At 38.3% G+C, this 19,474-nt stretch overlaps 1 protein-coding gene across 2 annotated transcripts in view; it reads right to left on the bottom strand.

Annotated features, from left to right (window-relative positions):
• Positions 1-19,200, bottom strand: part of BTBD3 (BTB domain containing 3) — a 35,616-nt gene extending 16,416 nt beyond the window's left edge. The window contains exons 1-4 of one of the 2 annotated variants that reach the window (XM_032213198.1): positions 19,107-19,200; positions 2,133-2,442; positions 1,553-1,643; positions 714-832 (exon numbers count right to left, since the gene is read on the bottom strand). In XM_032213198.1, coding sequence (XP_032069089.1) covers positions 714-832; positions 1,553-1,643; positions 2,133-2,275 — 353 coding nt within the window. In that variant the 5' untranslated portion in view covers positions 2,276-2,442; positions 19,107-19,200. Of the gene's footprint in view, positions 1-713; positions 833-1,552; positions 1,644-2,132; positions 4,316-19,106 lie in introns of those variants that run through there. The other variant, XM_032213197.1, reaches the window with a different exon arrangement.
• Between the last annotated feature and the right edge of the window lie 274 nt (positions 19,201-19,474).

The raw sequence follows: 19,474 nt of genomic DNA, 5'->3' as shown, positions 1-19,474 counted from the left end.
ATAAAATGAACCATAGCACAAATCAATGAATGTTTCTAAATAATAATACATCTTTTCAGATACATCTTCTATTTGAATTTATGGAAAGCACAGTAAGAAAGCAAGTTGTTTTTCTTTACATCCCACTCATCACACAAGAGAAGCAAGCCAGATGGAGTGAAGAATCGCTAAAAAAAGAAAAATGCATGTTCTATCTTCAGTTCCATATTAAAATGCCTAAAATATATTTGGAGAAACCCAATTGTTGTTAACATTTTAGATTTTATGCAGCCAATAGGAAAAAAATACTATCATGATGAATTCATTTGATAGATTTATGCAATGACAATTGCACTGAAGAGGAATGGGAAAGCACTGTGGGCTTTACCAAAAGAAGTAATGCAAACATTTTTATCAGGATATATATGAAATTATTGATTTGGATTTAGTTGTCATGTTTTTAAACTTATCACATCTGTCCTTTAATGTATAATATATTAAGAGTTTGCTCCAAAGTTTTAAGTGACATGCAAAATGTAGCGAGGGATACAGGGAAAAATATAAAATTTGCAAATTAAAAGTTTTAAAACTAACACAGGGACCATTTTTGGAGCAAAGATGGAGATATTTCTTTTTATAACGATACAAAACTTTTTAACACTGTCATTTATAGAGCAGACAAACTAATTCATTTCTAATTCATTTCCAGCAACTGAAGGAAGATGCTTGCTTACTTTAGCATAGCGAGGAAAGCAGGAGGCTCCACATCTGGGATACGGATTTCATCTTTATCCTCAGCAAGCTCTCCGTAAAACATTGCGTGGAACACAGAGCTTCCAACGGCTAAGACATACTGGGGGTTTTTTTTGAACAAAAAGAAAATATTAGTTCATGTTATTAAAAAAAAGATATACTAGAGTCACACGTGCATTAAAAAAGAAGGCCTAGTTGAAGGCAATGAAGGTTTTCACCATGCTGGGTTTTTCTTTTCATCTTAAGAAATAGTTCTTCAATATATCTATTGCTTTCCTAAAAGAGCTTAAGAAATTCATGCTGAGAGCCAAGCAGCTGTGGCATTTTGGAATAGGCTTCCACATCTTGTGTCCTCCTTATCCAATGGGCTATGATTGCACTCCCCTCTAGCTCCCATTATCAATTACTATTATTAGAATTGAAGTCCATCTTACAGCACTTAGAAGGCGGTTGGGCAAAGTAGGCTTATCAAACCCCACTCTTGCAGCCACCTTGGGTAAGACTATATCTCAGACTATATCATAGGATTTTTGTAAGAATTAGAACTACTTGTGGGGGGAAAGATGGTAGCAATCTGGAAGAACATCGGGAGAGTGTCACAAATCACACATAAAATTCTGCAACAGATCTTCTATCAGTATTGCAAAAATGTGTTAACTAGAAAGGAAATTATTAGAACATTTCACAGGCAAAGTTATTTAACAGTATTTCTAAGTATACCAGTTCCAGGATTCAAGCCACTTATATGAATTTAAAGTAGGAATTGTAGATATTCCCCTCACACTCCCATGTCAGATCTGCTACTGCAGTTCTTGCTTACTTTGTGTCCTGGTAATCGCTGGGTCCCACCTGGTGGCCCAACCACAAAATGAACATCTGCCATCAAGTCGTTGTTGAACATCACTGCATTTCTATAAACAGAAGCAATATATTAATTGGGAGTGTTTAGCATCAAGCTTTATCTCCCAACACACACAATTCATTTTGTTGGAAGCTCTTTAAAGGATTTCATTAAAGATCAAACCGAGAAAATTAAAACAGAAAGCAATGATGATTAAATATTCCAGGGTTGAGGGTTTTTAAAATAAGGGTACCATTACAAAAAAACTTTGGGAAAAACTTTCATCAAAGTGAGTGTGCCAAGCTGTGCAAACATCTGAAAGATAATACATAGAAAATGCATTCGTGTTATGAGCGCAAACAATTATGAGGTTAAAATGGCTTGCATGAGAATGTAATTTTCATTATCAAAAGACAAGAACTGTTACACTGTTGGAAAGGAGAAACATTTCCCCTTTTCTCAGTTCTAATGAACGATCCTGTGCTGATAAAACATTTCATTGCATGCTGCTCCAGGACTTGTAAACTCAAGAAAGAAAGAAAGAGCCAAACTTCCTTACCTTTCTCGGATGGTGGGATAAAGCCCTTGCCAGTTGGGAGCTGGGATAATATTGTTGTTATTGATATTTTGCTGATGATACTGCTGGACAGCAGTTGTGTTACTGTTAGCCGGTTTCTTTCGGGGGAAAATATCAGCAGCCATCTTTTTCTTCTTTTTAGTCTTCAAGGTAATGATTTCATAGCACACTGGAGGTAATTTGCTGTTGCTGCTGCTGCTGCCTCCACCGCCACTACTGCTGCTGCTGCTGCTGCTGCTGCTACTACTGTTTACCTTCTTCGAGCTTTTCTTGGACCTGTTCTTAACTGTCTCTGGAAGCATCAAGAAGAAGGTGAGACATTTCATGTTCTTTCCCTTGTCATCTACCATGAGTATCTCTGTCTGTGTAAGCAGAGAGCCTTACTTGGTAAACAGAGGGCGCAGAAGGAACAAATAAAAGAGCAGCAAAGCTGAGAGAGTGTGCTTCTTTCTTTCTTTTTTTCCCCCCAGCAAAGACAAGGTGACCTTTTCCAGGGTGCTGAATAAGAGATCGGCTCTTAAGTTTGATCCAGGGCTTGACTGGTTAAACGTCTCCCCATCGTGATTCCCTTTTTCATTTGCTCGCCAGAGCTTCTTTTTTCCCCCCCTCCTCTCTCTCTCTCTTCCTCCCCTCCAAAGGTCTGGAGGCTGAATCACCTGAAAACTGCCAGGCTGTGGCAAAGCAAGTAGAAGAGCAAAGATGTGTGCTGCCTGCTCGTCAGCTGCCTCAACTTGTGTGCTGAAGGGATCTGCACACAGGAGGCATTAGAGCCCTGCAGATGGAGCCAGACGAGCAGCATCCTAGCCCAATCGCTGAAGTCACCAATAACAATTGGACTAGCGGCACAGTGACAGCTATTGTAGACGTACAGTGCCCAAATATTAAAGAGCCAGCTATCGCAGTCGCACTTTGCATCGTTTTGAAAAGTGAGAAGCGACAGCACATGCAAATGCATGTGCGTTTTTATATAATTGCTAAACTAATCAATGTGACTTAATGCCTCGCATATGAGCAGGGAGGAAAATAATTTCAGAGAACAGCAGGATTCTGTGTTTTAAAAAAAAAAAAACACCAGAAAAATATTTTCAAGTAGATGTGATAAGCCAAATAATGCAGTGCTCACACACACACCGCATTTCTCCCATAATTAAAATGGTTAAATGGAATTGGTATCCATGTGAAAGCCAATTAATTTGCAGCAGAAAATGGATTGATACAATTTCAACGCTCTTTCTTCAAACGTAGTTTGTATTCCAGAGCCTTCCCGAACAGAGATGAGGTCACCACATTAGTTTTTAACTCACTATGTTTTCTGTTAACAGTCTTTGACAGACATCTGAAATCACTAAGTACAGGCTAATTAGACAATAACTATGCCAAAGATAATTGCAAAGCTTCCATTGAAAAGTATCTACAAGTGTAGACCGAATCCAAATAAATCAAATTATTTATATATAAATTGTTTAGGGGGAAAAATATTTTGTGTACATGCAAACAGATCATATTTTTGAACTAAGATAATTACACTTCCATTGGAATATAATTGCTAAAGTGGTCCAGAACACAGATAGTAGTAAGGAAATTATATAACCGCTGAACAAATTACAGGATCTGCACAGATGGCCCACACTTTTAATCATTTCGCTTCCCTCAAATAACTGCAGCTTAACACTGTAAGATTTGAACTGCAGAAAGAGCTACTGTCAATATTCAAGCCGAGGCAGAAGACAGCACCTTCACATATAACAGGATGCCACACAATCAGACCAGAAGAAGCCGTGTGGCTAAGTTAAGGACAGGTTATGTTCCTGCAGCCAATGAGTCCTAGATACAGGAGTTGGATTCTCATTGCAGCATATGCTTCACCGTATTTTAATTTCTCTCTGTAATGTATCACTGAATGAAGGAAGCATACAAAGAGATAAAGCGCTATTGCTAAATAATAAGCTTTGAGGTATGGAATGAAAAATAGAAGAGGGGGAAAAACTAGTCGGAGGAATGGTGTTTGAACAAACAGCCCCTTGGCTTCCATAATGGCTGCCTTAATGCTGCAGTACTTATTTAGATAAATACAATAGCCTATATTTCAAGTAGGAATTTGTATAGGTAGTCCTTGACTTACAACAGTTCATTTAGTGACCGTCCAAAGTTGTTACAGCACTGAAAAAAAGTGACTTCTGACTGTTTTTCATACTTATGACCATTACAGCATCACCACAATCACGTGATCAAAATTTTCAGACGCTTGGCAACTGATTTTTGTTATTATTTGATCTTATTTCTGATGGTTGCAGTGTCCCGGGGTCATGTGATCACTTTTTGTGACTTTCTGACAAACAAAGTTCAATGGGGAAGTCAGATGCACTTAACAACTGTATTACTAACTTAACAACTGCAATGAATCACTTAATATCTGTGGCAAGTAACAATGTAAATGGGGCAAAACTCACTTAAAAGCTGTCTCATTTAGCAACAGAAATTTTGGGCTCGTTGTGGTCGTAAGTCGAGGACTACTTGTATGATGTGTTTGGGCAATCCTATAAGACATCCTGGCCATGAGCTGTAACTACCTAGTTAATGTAATGATCTACCTGGATACATGATGGTCAATTCAATATCAAAATGCCATTGCAAGTTAAATGGAAAAAGCACTGTTTGTTTGCTAGTTATAATGTCAGGCAATAAGGAAAGATCTTTTGCCTATTATTGCTGTAGTGTTTTTTAAATATATATTTCATTAATCACATCAAGAATTCAAATTAGAGAACAAAAGCAAGAACATAATGCATCACTACATGTAGATTGCAAATACAATTATCCATAATTCTACAGATTTACATAATATTAAAATGCAAACCTGCCTTCCTACTATAGCAGAAAAGTGCAGAATATATTAAGCAATGGATAAGAGTGTGGGATGTATATTTTCATTAACAGACTCCTCTAACTATAGAGTTCAAGATTTTGGACAATATCCTTATATTTTTAAAAGATCAGTTATATTATGACAGAGAGAGCAATAATAACATTTCTACAATGAGAAATATCCTCCACATATTTTGGGAAGGTACTGTATGCAAATTAGATATTGTGTGTATGTGTGTATGTATGTATGTATGTATGTATGTATGTATGTATGTATGTATATATGTATATGTATGCTGGTCTTGTTGTATTCGGGTTTTTTTCCCGTGCAAGATTGAGGTTGTCTTGGCAATGTTTCGGCAAGGTCTCACTCGCCATCCTCAAGCAGCATGGGAAAAGACCTGAATACAACAAGACCAGCATACCTACACCCGTAAAAATCTATGAAAACAAATGTATATGTATATGTATGTTATATCTCTATTTAGATGGATACAAAAGTATATACATTTAATTTAATTGTGTGTATTTAAAATTAGTGTGTACTATATGTGTGTTAGTAATTGAAGTTGGATTTTGGGGGGCTTCTATCTGCAGTTAAAACTACAAAAACAAATACAGGTGAGCCTCGACTTACGACCACAATGCAGCCCAAATTTCCATTCCTAAGCAAGACAGGTTACGTGAGTTTTGCTCCATTTTACAACTTTACATGCCACAGTTGTTAAGGTAGTAACATGGTTATTAAGTGAATCTGGCTTCTCTATTCACTTTGCTTATCAGTACGTCACAAAAGGCCATCCCATGCCCCTGGGACATTGCAACTATCCTAAATATAGGTAATCCTCAACGTACAACCACAATTGAGACCAAAATTTGTTGCAAAGTGAGAAATTTGTTAAGTGAGTTTTGCCCCAATTTGCAATGTTTCTTGTCACATTTGTTAAGTGAATCACTGCAGTTGTTAAATTAGCAAACTGGTTCCTCACGGACTTTGCTTCTCTGATGATCACAAAAGGGGACCACATGACCCCAAAACACTGCAACAGCTGTAAATGTGAGTCAGCTGTCAAGCATCCGAATGTAAATCTCATGACCATGGGGATGCTGCCATGGTTGTAAGTGTGAAAAATGGTCACAAGTCACTTTCTTCAGTGGCATTGTAACTTCAAATGGTCACTAAGTGAACTGTTTTAAGTTGAGGACTACCTGTACATGCCGGTTGCCAAGTGCCTGAATTCTGATCACATGACGAGGATGCTGCAACAGTCACACATGTGGAAAATGATCGAAAGTCACTTTTTTCAGGACTGTTGACTTCAAATGGTCAATAAACGAATAGTTGTTGGCTGAAGACTACCTGTGCCACGTTTAGAACAGAATATAAATTGGACATATTTTATTAGCAATGGATATCACTATCCAATCCATAAATATAAAATGTTCACTTATTAAATTAAATCCTTTTTAGGGTGATAAGAGGAAATATTAAGAAAATGTACATTCGTTGTGGTTATAATATTGTTTTGGTTGGCTGTTGTTGTGGGGAAAGGAGAAGGAGGAAGGGTACATTCATCACCTTGAGTTATTTATAAAGTAATAAAGGTGGAATAAAATCTAATAAATAAATAAGATTACAAACATTGAATGGAATCGCAACAGTCTCTCTTCTAAACTGAAATTTAATCCTGCTAAGATAAGACATTCTTCCAGTTAGCAGAATTACCAATCTAGAAATAATAAGGGGATATTCCCCTTGAGAACATGGATTTTTCACTTGGATTCAACTTTGACACTTAGGTGACACCCAATGTCAGAAGCACTTCAGTCATTATACATTATAAATAGGGAGGCCAGATCTTGCAATGGTAGAACAAGCCTAAGCAACATATCAATGTTGTACACACTACATTGATTCATTTTAAAATTCAGCTCAATGTGTTTTATTGATCGGTGTGGGGTCTCAGGAACATGTCAGTAACCTATCTTTTTCCAGGCACAATTGAAAGTGGTAGTTATGACCTTTGAAACGTCACGTTTTAAGATGAAGGCCCTTGAAGGACCATTTTTCCCATATGACCCTGCCAAATATTAAGAGGATTTCAAAATGATTATAAGGCCACATGTCGCAACAAAAAAGCAGCTTTTTGTTGGTGCTGTCAAAACTCTACAATTCCATATCTGAAAGTCTGCCCTTCCTTTTTTGAATTTCTGCCATCACAGGCTTATGATCTTTCTGTTCAGAATTTATTTTCTTTTGGAAGCAGGGAGTGAATATTTTTAAAAACGATTTGTTTTCCCATTAGTACTATATTTAAGATTCACTAAGTGTGTTTTATTGATCCCCTATTTTTCCAATCATATAACTTCAACTACTTTCAGAACTTTCATCTTATATATATTCTTCTATATTAAAAAGATGATATATTTCTAAAAGGCTTTGCATACTAATTGTAAAATAACTTTCTACTGATTTCTCTAATCAATATCTTCTACTCTTTATGTTTCCAACCAGCATGGATGCAATTTTCTTCATTCTCCCAAAAGTGCTTTTTTCCAGAGGCGACCAGATTTTCTTGTTTTTCTTAGAAGATGTTCTGCTTCTCATCCAAGAAGCTTCTTCAGCTCTGACTGGATGGTGGGGAATGGAAAGATTTATACTCCTTGCAGACAGCTGGTCATTTGCATCAGCTGTTTGCAAGGTATATAAATCCTTCCATTTTCCGCCATCCAGTCAGAGCTGAAGCTTCTTGGATGAGAAGTGAAACATCTTCTAAGAAAAACAAGTTGCCTTTGAAAAAGCACCTTTGGGACAACCATGACATGGATGACTGAGAAGCTCTATCGACAATTTTCTTAATTCTGACATCTAAATAACCTCAGTAGGTTAGAGTTCCCTCTATGCAACCTGACTATTCATCTAGCGTTGTTCTATATTAGTTCCCTCACTGTTCCCTTTCTTCTGAACAGGCCACGTCTCTCCTAGTAATTGTCTGTGATGCCTCCTTTAGAAATATCCATGTCACACTTGGAAAACTTGAATGGCACAAATATGAAACTTTCAGAATTGAAACGGCTCATGGACTAATTAGCTTGCAATCATCCCGTTCCACAAGACAGCGCCGACTGGAATAGAATAATATTTTTAAGTCTCATTATTATGCTGCATGATTCTACCAGAATAAGAATGTACTTATCTTTCCATTGTGTATTTGACAAAATTGCCAGAAAACACTTATAGTGCTAGTTATGCATAATTTGTTTCCTGACAATACAATTAAAGAAAAAGACAACTATTAATTTCAGAAACAAATACTGGAACAAAACAGATTTAGCACTATATAACTCAAGAATTATTTTCATTAAAGTCCATAGACACTTTAAAGCAGCAGCAGTCTTCTCCTTCACTTCAGGTGTGTAGAGACACAACCAATTCCATAGAATTAACTTCTCAGTAGGTGTACATAGGATTGTACCGTTAGATAAAAGAGTCATTTTTCAAGCCACAAACCATTACACTACAGTCAATTGAATTTATCATATTCAGGATAATATCCATGTATTATTTTAGAAAAAGACTGTTCAGAAATGCTACTTTTACATCTTAACTGGTGCAAAATATCAATTAAATTTGAAAGGATCCTTATGACACTAAAGATACCTAAAATCCTTGACATGACCATTTATTTAGCGGTTGTTCAAAATTATGATAGCCGTGGGAAAAGCGACTTACATCACTTTTAAATCCTGACTTAAGATGTGCCTTAAGCCCTTGCATTTATGACTATTGCAATATGACTGCAATCTGGGTACTTTTCAACTGGCTGACACTTATGAATAGTTGCAGCATCCTACAGCAATGTGAGCACCATTTGGAACCTTTCCAGCTGATTTCCAACATGCAAAGCTAGCAAGGGGTCACAAGTTGCAGTCACATGATGTCTCATTTAACAACTGTAACTTAGACTTAGAATAACTTTATTGTCACCTTGAATGTACGCTAATAGGCTTACATTAAAATGAAATTTCATTGCATACTGCTCTCAAAGGGTCTCTACCTCTAATATAAACATAAACATGACAAGATGGATGGATGGATGGATGGATGGATGGATGGATGGATGGACGGACACACACACACACACATACATACATACATACATACATACATTATGCATGTACCCACATATATTGTATGACACAGAGAAACAACACAGTAGTTCGGATGTATACATGTGCATGATGAAAGAAACAAATCTTGCAAGTTTACCAGACAGAAACAAAGTTTACCAGAAACAAAGCTGTTACAGAATCTGGAAGTCCTGCTAGAAATACTTTGAAAACTTCTCCCCCAGGGGAGCAACAGAGACAGATCGTGAAGTGGGTAAGTGGGGTCTCTAACAATGCTTCGAGTTCTAAGCACATGTGGGTGATTCACTTAAGGATAGTGGCATGTGGTCACATGATGCTTCACTTAATGACTGCTTAACAATGAATTGCTTGATCCCTATCAGTTGAGGACCATTTGATTCAGTGTTAATACAATGCACAGTATTGAAATTAAGCGTGGGAAAACTTATTCTGTTGTGAGCCTAAGTTCAATGAAGGTAGGGGTAGTGAAGAACTGCATATAGCCCAAGCTAGTAGGAGCAGTGAATGAGATAATCTTTCAAAAATCCTCAAAATATTACCCTGTTTTGCCTTCATAGATAGCTTTTATGCATAGCCCCTGCTATGCATATTATATTGATCAATTATTATTTTGATCAATAACATCAAAATGTTATGGTCATTTCCAACAGAATAACAGAATCCGGTTCTGGATGAGAAAAAAGGAATTGTATATTTATTAAGCCATACATTTATACAGAAATGTTTAGAAATTAATCGCAAAATTGCCAGTGCTAATTTAAAGTTTCAGGCAATGCTTAGCTGCCATGCATAATACACAACTAATCAGATTACTAAAAGGATATTATAAGGTATTACCATGCTAAATTAGGTCTACCATTTCAGAACTAAACATTGGCTGAAAGCTTCTATCCATGACTCTTATTCTGGCCTGTCATATTTTTATCTCCTTTGGATAAGCAAAATATACCAATACTTCTAATGAGAAATCTTTGTGTGGTAAGATGGAGGAAGTCCCTTTGTTAGAATTGTTTTCTACATTTAATGCATTACCTATATAGATGTTTACTTTTCTGTATACATTATACTGTTTTAAATTGTGAAGCACGCAGAGTCATTTTGGAGTCTGAATGAATGGCAACTGTTCTTCCTTCAGGCTCCAGCAGAGGGAGGAGAATTGCACTATTCTATTAGTTCTGCTGAAATACCAATCAATTCTGTCTGATTTTTCTTTTTCTGAACTCCGTTCCCGCTGGTTTGTATTTTGATTGTAAGGAAGAGAGAGTTGTTTTCAAAGCCATTTCGGGAGCTTTTTGGATGGAGAACAGGTTTATGATGCTATCTGCTTGTAACTGCACAAGCATTTCTTCTTTTGCATCACCCTAGCTGTTATCCCTAGCAAAATTAAGATCACACACTAAAACTAAGATCACAGCACTAGATTCAGTTTATACTTTTATCTAAACTTTCAAATAATGATGGCATGTTAAAAAAAGGCTTATGAGACAATACCAGTAGGGAAACAAAGTTCATCCTGAAATTCATGGGAAAAATGAATGAGTCCAGAGTTAAGTCAGTTCGGTAAATGTTTACACCAAAAGGCAGCATGTAAGGCATTTCTATACAAATCTATATTTGTGTTTCTTTAGGTAAAGAAAATAGACAATCTGAGAAATTCTAAATGCCTTTTGCAATCATAGAAAACTAGCATATTTGATCTTGAATTTTAATCATGAAAATTCTCACAAAACTAGCTTTAAAATGCCACAACACAACATAAAGGAATCAATTTGCCATCTATGAAATGCACTTAAATTGTTTGTTTAATATTAATTTCATAATTTCAGGAAATGATCAAGATTCCAATTTGCATAAATCTCTGTTCATACTTTGTTCTCACTCAATACTTCCAAGCAACACAGAATACTGTGTCAAACAGAAGTTTAACCTGAAATAGAAACCTTTTAGCTTATTATTGTACTTGTTAATGTTTTAGTCACAATCTTGTCTATTAATCACTTATTAACCAATATTTTTATTACAATAAAACTTTGCATCACAGAATTGTTCACTCCATATTCACAACTTACCGAAGATAAGGTACAGTTTTCTTAAATGTTTCAAAGTATGTGAACATTGCTTTAGAAGTAGTAAAGCCCTAATAAATACAGTCTTCGTGGTAGATCATCACATGACAGTTTATTAAAAAAACATTTTTCAGACATGGATGGGAAGATTATTTTTTTCATAGTGATCAGGTTCCTACAGCTATCTAATGACCATCAAATATAGGTTTGTAAGATTCCTAAATGATACAACAGCTTTATCTTATTAAGTGATACAACAGCTTTATTTTACTAACTGACTTATTGATATAGTAAATTTTAAATTTCCCAATACATCACATAATATGCTAAAACTCTCTTTTTGATGGAAATTCTGCAAGCTGCACTCCAGGGTAATTGTTAACCACCAATTTGGGGAAGCTGTGTTAGGGGAAGCAGGACAATATTCAATGATAAAATGTTCTCTTACATTTAACAAATCATTCCTTGACACAAAATCCATTTAAAGAAACAAAAGAACCAGCCATACACACGGGGACACCACTCACTCTCATTATGTAAGGAAATAATATATCTAAAGAAGATAGAAGCTCCATTTTTATTTAAGATTTCAGTCCTAGTATATTTATTTTCAACCCAGTGGACTTTACAGTACCTTCAGTATTGTACTTTTTAAATTGCATAAACTAGAGGACTGTTCATTTCATCCACTAATACTTATATTCTTATTAGCATTACAATAGATGCAAAAAAAGGATATCATATTTCAAGAGGCATTTGGAACACAGTAAAATATAGTATATTTAGTATTTTCAACCAAAATACTGTAGTCAAATTAACTGAGCCAGTTTGATGTGATACTTAAGGAATCAGGATAGAAAATGGGAGACTATGAACTTTGTCTTGCCTGAAGCCCAAAGTTGAGTAAATTTGGGCAAATCACTCTGTTGGAAGAAATCTGGGTTCAATTCCAAGTAGGGAGAAAGACACTGGAAACATGGAGGCTATTTGGAAAGATGGTTTTAATGGTGGTGGGCACATGGTTTGAGTATGGGCAAAAAGGCACATGGGTGAGAGATAAGACTTATACCCTCCGTTGGGCTTTGAATTTGAGCTTGTATTCTGATTGGTTGTCAGACTCCCCTGGGGCCATGCAGGAGCAACTCTGTAGGCTGTCCCGAGTCCCAAGCTTGGTTCAGCCTTGCTGGGTGATGATGTAATGAAGGGGCAATTTCTATCATGGCTCTGCTTGAAGGAGGTAAATTTTATTATGTAGAATAGACTGACCCAGGCCTTAATGGTCCATTGACAAAGGTGGGGGGCTGAGTTTCTGCCTCCCTTTTAGGGGAAATATTCTGCCCTTTTATTATTTCTTAAAATATCTCATTTTCCCAGGAGAGGGGTGGGTGCTAACTTCCTACAACTCTTTCCCAGCATTAAGATGATAAGGACAAACCACTGTTGAAATCTATCACAAAAAACGGCGGGCAGGCTTAGTAGTCACTAGAAGTCACTATTAACTCAGAGGCATAAACACAAATGTCTTTTCAGACTGTCCCAAGACTGTTGTGTTGCTATTTTAATAAAGCTTTGTGCAGTGGAATTCTTTAACTTTCTGATGCTGTTGATCTTTATGCAATCCTAAATCTAGGAGTAAATCACTGAGCTCAATGTAATTTTCTTCTGATTAAACTTGTCTAATAATGATGCATTGTAGGCTTGTCTAATCAGAAGAAATTATATTGAGCTCAGTGATTTACTCCTAGTAAATCTTTGTTGTTGTTTTTCCTGATGTGTTTTGGAGGTGATACAGCAAATTTGTCTACCCTGCACACTAATGTGACTGGCCCTTTATTATCATAATTCTAATATTTTGTTGAATATCATTATCTTAATATTCCATGTGTCTTGAGCTCTAATGTGCACTAAAATACAAAGGCTGATAGCTTTAGTTGGTTTGTTGAATTCTAGTGTATGCATATTGTTATATGCATGTACATGTTGTTGTGTCTTATTATTCTAATGTTAAAATTCAAGGCTAAGTCATTTCCTCCCTGCACCTGTAGGTTAGAACAGCAAATAAATCCCAAGGGAAACACACTTGTGTCTGTTTACAAGCTAAAAAAAAGCATTACTTCTTGTTGCTAGACAAGGTAGTGGAAATTCCTAGAGAAAAATTAAGAAATTTGAACAACAACCAAGGTACCACATAGAAATGGAAGATAGTACATCAGGAGCCCAATTGTTTTGTTTATCTTCAGGTTTGAAAGAGGTGTTAATTGAAAGGGATGTGAATGAGATTGCCACCTGCTCTGTTAATTTACTGGATCAACACCTCAAAGGTTTGTTTTTTTAAAGCACCCGAAAATATGTTTCCAATGACACATTCTAATTTAAATTGACTGATTTCCCATTGTTTTTTATTATAATTTCTTTAATGTTTTTAAAATAACATTGTTGCCCATTTTTATGCAAGTCAGAATGTAGGTAGTAGTAAATGTAGAATAGGTGATACGTGGCTCAACAGCAGTAACTGTGAGAGGGATCTAGGAGTCCTAGGGGCGAACACTGAAATATGAGCCAGCAGTGTGCTGTACCTGCCAAAAAAAAGCCCAGTGCAGCTTTAGCTGCATCAACAGAGGGTTAGTGTTAAGGTCATGTGAAGTGTTAATACCTCTTTATACTGTTTTGGTAAGACCACACTTGGAATACTGCATCTAGTTTTGGTTACCACAATACAAAAAAGATGTTGGAACTCTAGAAAGGATGAAGAGAAGTGCAAAAAAGATTAAGGGGCTGTGGCCTAAAACTGCGTATATTTAGTCTGACAAAGAGAAGCTCTTCCAATATTTCAGGGTCTGTCCCAGAGAAGAGAGGGTCAGCCTATTCTTCAAAATACCTAAGGGCAGAACAGGAAGTAATGGATGGAAACTTATCAAGGAGCGATGAAACCCAGGAGAAATTTCCTGACAGTGAGAACAAATAACCAAAGTTGTGGGTGCTCTATCACTACAGGTTTTAAGGAAAGAGCACAGAATAAGGAAGAGTTGGAAGGGGCCTTGGAGGTCGTCTAGTCCAACCCCCTGCTCAGGCAGGAAACCCTATACCCGGGATGGCGAACCTATGGCACGCGTGCCACAGGTGGCATGCAGAGCAATTTGTCAGCTGCCAGCGCGCTAATGCGCATGCTGGCAAGCTGAGTTCACCCTTTTTTAAAGCCATTTTTTGCCCTCCCCAGCTTTCAGAGGCTTTATAGGAGCCTGGGAGGGTGAAAAAGAGCCTCCCCGCCCCGCCCCGGACGGCCCTCTGGAGGCTTCATGAGCTTCCCTGAAGCCTCCGGAGCGCAAAAAATTGGCCCTATGGGCAAACCAGAAGTTCGGGAACTCTTCTCTGTGGCAACCCCGTAGATATTGGAATACTGCTATCATGTCACCACTAGTCGTTCTTCTTAATTCCTTTATACTACATGCTCACTTTCTTTCCAGGTTTACTAATGTTGACTTTTCTGTGTCCTATGAGGAAAGAATATTAGGCATGTTTGCTGCCTTGAGTTATTTTAAAAACAATAACGCAGAATCAAAGAAATAAAATTAATTTATATTAAATATACTTAGGATTGAGGCACTTAAAATTATAGAAAAGATACAAATGAATTATGCTAGTTAAGAAAAAAATGTCCCATAAAATTTGAAGTTAATAAAGTAACTAAGCAGATGACACACAAGTAATATTTAACATTGGGGGGTATACGCAGTGAAAAACAACTTTTAGTAGAGCTTTTGGAGTTAGCAATATTGGCAAAAGAACTAAACTTGAAATAAGCATCAAAGAAACATCAACACATGTGATGTGAAGTAGAAAAAAAAAAAGATCTTGAAAGCAACCCACTGCTAGAAATGTTGGGGAGGCCCAAAAAGGGGACCAAATGATGAAAGCAGTATTATGCATTACCATAGTTTCTACTGCTTTGTAATATGCATTGTAATATGTTACTGCATGCAAGTTACACAAGGGGGATGGAATTTGCATTGCAATGCCTTTTTTGGCATTTTGATGAAAACAGTGAACTCCATAGGTACCCCATGCCTGTTGTTTCCTTGTTTTTTTCCTTGAATACCATAAGAATGTGTAGATTGACATTCTACACCTCTGCATTTGGTTTTTCTTGTCTTCATGAATACCCTTTAATATGACAATAATTCAAGTTTGTTGTTTAGCCTCTGATGCAGAAGAAAAGTTGATGATCTTATGATACAGTTCAATTTGAAACCAACAGAACATGCAAATAAGATGTACTTCTTGTGGCTGGAAATCAAATGCAAAGTTGGAAGTATATGGAAGAAAAACTGTTAGATTGCATGGCCTAGGAAATTGAAATGAAGTAGGAGAATGACTTTTCAATTTTTGCCAATCCAATGATGGATTTTAAAGTCTTTCAAAACTAAATGCTACCTACTATACATATACATACCAGATACAGTACAAATAAATCAAGGTGACTGTATTATATGTACAAAGAAATGGGAGAGCTCACTTATAACAACCATAGACCAATCATGCACTGGTCATGGGCAAGTTCCGATTCAAATTAAAGCAGCAGAAGAAAGCCAACCAATTTCCATGACATTCAGCTATTTTCAGGGGAAACATCAGGAATCACTTGGAAGCCTGAACTTAATTGACAGAGAACCAGAGAAATTGTGGAGTGAAATCAATGAAATAAAGATGAACATGAAGAGAGACAGCCGAAGACCAAAAACAGAAGAATGAAAACTGGATTTCAAAACAAACTGGAAACTTTCAAGAAAAGCCAACATCAAAAATATAAAGATCTCAAGAACAAATGTAACAAAGAGTTTCAAAGAGTTGTTTAAAAAAGACAAAAAAATGGTATTACAGTATCTGAAAAGATACCGAAAATGCAAACGAGACATGAAAATTGGGGGTGGGGGGGGGGGAATCTTCAAAACTGATATATTGAAGGATGCCAATGGACAGCTAATAACTGATTGATTCTAAAGATCAAACAAAGATGGCTGGGCTTTACATGCACACACACACACACACACACACACACACACACACATATATTCGTAGATTTTCACGGGTGTAGGTATGCTGGTCTTGTTGTATTCGGGTCTTTTTCCATGTAAGATTGAGATTGTCTTGCAATGTTTCAGCAAGGTCTCATGTGAATAATGTGATGATAACCTCCCGCCTACCAGACATATAGAAATTCATAACCCTTAGTGATCCACCTGGGTTTTTGCAGCCCAATGCTAGTAGGACTGCCCTAGCTTTTCCTTAATATATTAATTGTCATGGCCTAGCCTTCATGAATATGTTCAACCTATACTGGATGTGATATGGTGAGGACAATTACTACAGCTCCTAATAATTATATCTACATATCAAATAACCAAATACCAATATGAGAAAGGATTTTATGTATCTTTTTCCTTAACATGCTGGTTTTATGTGCAGCAAAGATGAAAGTAATTCACTACTGATACATAGTTTTCCTTGCTTCATTTGTATTCACTTTATGTGGAAAAAGAGGTGCTAGTATGAGATTTGTGCTATTAAACTATGGTTAATTTGCATCAAAGGTTTGGAAACATGCTAAAGTGTTTTCCCATCATAAGTGCTTGAAAAGTTTCTGGCCAAACTCCTTTATGCTCTCATACTTACTGTACAGTTATTTTAATTGTGCATCCTATCTTCCACTTATTACTGTACTTGCAATAGCCTTTCAAAGTTGTCATCAACTATTGCCCAAGCCCCTTACCCAAAATAAATAGAAATAAAGTGGGCATATAAAACTGCACTAAAAGTGGTGAATGATCCTCATCCCTAGGGCAAGGTATAATTTGGCTGTATCTATTGTGGCCAATATTATTAAAATGCTAGTACATAAATAGTGGCCATTTCCTGGACTAATCCCTGCAGTTTTTTGGCAAGATTTTGGAAGTGGTTTGCAATGGATTCTTTCCTAGGGCTAAAAAAGAACAACTGGTCCAAGGTCAAGAACTCAGTGTCTCCCAGTTTCTAGCTCAGTACCTTAAGCACTATATCAACAGGCTTTCATACTAGAAATACAACTGTGAAAAAGATTGAGAAACTCCTTTTAATGAAAACAGAAGATTGGGAAACTCCTTTTAATGAAAACAGAAAATGAGACAAGGAAGAAAACATGTTTATCAGCCTAGTGCTTAAATAAGGCTCTAAAAAGTACAAACGCATGTCAATACACTTGAATAACGAATGACGCCACATCATTTTTTTTCCACTAGTTTTGTCTCTTCGCTTTATGTAAAGTTTTGGGAGAAATGTATAAACCTGGAATGTATGAAGGAGGGCCCCGACGGTATTACTGATTATACAGATAGTCCTCATTGAACACACCATTCATTCAGCACCATTAGTTACAAAGGCGCTACATTGAGATGGTCTTATAACTGGTCGTCCTAACTGCAGCAGTCGCAGCATCCCCACAGTTGCAGAGCTTGCAACTGCAACAGTTGAGGCAATCTATGGTCACATGATCACCATTTGCCATCTTCACTACCAACTTCAGAAAAGCAAAATCAATGGGGGAAGCCAGCAGGAGTCGCAAATAGTGCCTGTGTGACTGGTGGAGACTTAGTCTGTGCAGGACTCACTTATGACAGCTACAGTTGCCACATAATGTTGGCAGGATCATATGATGTGCTTTACAATACACTTGCAGCCCCAATCACAGCTGTTAATAGCATAGCATTAGACCCATATGCTACCTACAGGGTTTGACAGCCCTCTCTAAGCGGTTTTACAGAGTCAGCATATTTTCCCCCAAGATCTGGGTCCTCATTTTACCGACCTCAGAAGGACATAAGGTTGAGTCAACCTTGATCAGGTGAGGATTGAATTGGTTGACAGTCAGCAGAATTAGCTGCAATACTGCATTCCAATAGGGACACAGTGGCTCAGTGACTAAGACCCTAAGCTTGTCGATCAGAAAGGTCAGCAGTTTGGCAATTCGAATCCCTAGCGTCATGTAACAGAGTGAGCTTCCGTTACTTGTCCCAGCTTCTGCCAACCTAGCAGCTCGAAAGCACGTAAAAAATGCAAGTAGAAAAATAGGGACCCTTTGGCCAGAAGGTAACAGCGTTCTGCGCCTTCACTGTTTAGTCATGCCGGCCACATGACCATGGAGACGTCTTCGTACAGCGCTGGCTTTCAGGTTTGAAACAGAGATGAGCACCACCCACTAAAGTTGAGAACGATTAGCACATATGTCGAGGGGAGCCTTTTACCTTTACTACATTCAACCACTGTGCCACCAGACCTCCAGCCTTAAGCCAGGGCTACCGCAATGCCCAGAAAGCATAGCCAGGGGCAGTGCATGCTGGGAACTGCAGGTTATCCATCAGTATTGCAGGCTACTTCCCACACATTTTTTAAAATTATTTTCCCCAATATGGTCTCATTATTCAGACTCCCACAACTGATTGTGCAAAAAAACCAAAAAACCCGCAGCAGCTTTTGCTTGACCTCTTGTCCCTGTTCGGTTAGACCTGCACGGGACTTCCCACCTGCAGCCTCACCAAAGAGGAGCCTGCCGAAAACTAGCCCTTGGGCGGACAAAAAAATATCCCCGAAGGGAAGGGAAGGCAGCGAGGCCTCCTACTCCCCAGAGGAGCTGCCCTTCAGCCTTCACTCCACTGCTCCGTCCTGTCCGGATCATCTGCCCCTCCTCCGCCGAGGCATCCCATGACCCGCCATTTTCAGCCTCGCCTCCTCCTCGCTCTTCTCCGCACACTCCTGCCGCCGCCGCCGCCCGAGACTTCCCTGGAGCCAAGGCGAGCAGGGGGAGGGAAACCGCGGCGCACGCCAGCCCGCCTCCGCAACCTACCATCTCGCTGCCCCGCCGTCCTCCTCCTCTTCTCCTCCTCTTTTCCCGCAGACGGCGGCGGTCCCTTCCCCGGGCGGAGGGAGCGGGGTGGGGGGGTGGGGAAGGGCTGGCTGGCTGGGGTTCGCCCGCGGGAGCGCGCCCGCCATCTGCACGTGCCCGCTCCCGCTTGCTGGAAGCGAGGGAGGAAAGGCGGGGCGGAGGGCGGGAGAGTTTTTGGAGCCGATTCGGGACGAGGAAAACCTTGCGAAACTAAGGCGGGTTTTTTGTTGTTGTTGCCGTGGCCGCGTGACCTAACCTGAGGTTTGGGAGTGGGGGGGGGGACACCGGGGCTAATGCACACCCCATCCCCGCCTTCCTTTGCTCTCCAT

The sequence above is a fragment of the Thamnophis elegans genome, chromosome 3 (assembly GCF_009769535.1).
Source record: "Thamnophis elegans isolate rThaEle1 chromosome 3, rThaEle1.pri, whole genome shotgun sequence".
Classification (NCBI taxonomy): Eukaryota; Metazoa; Chordata; class Lepidosauria; order Squamata; family Colubridae; genus Thamnophis; species Thamnophis elegans.
The sequence above is the reverse complement of the archived record's forward strand: the minus strand, read 5'-3'. Positions and strand labels throughout refer to the sequence as shown.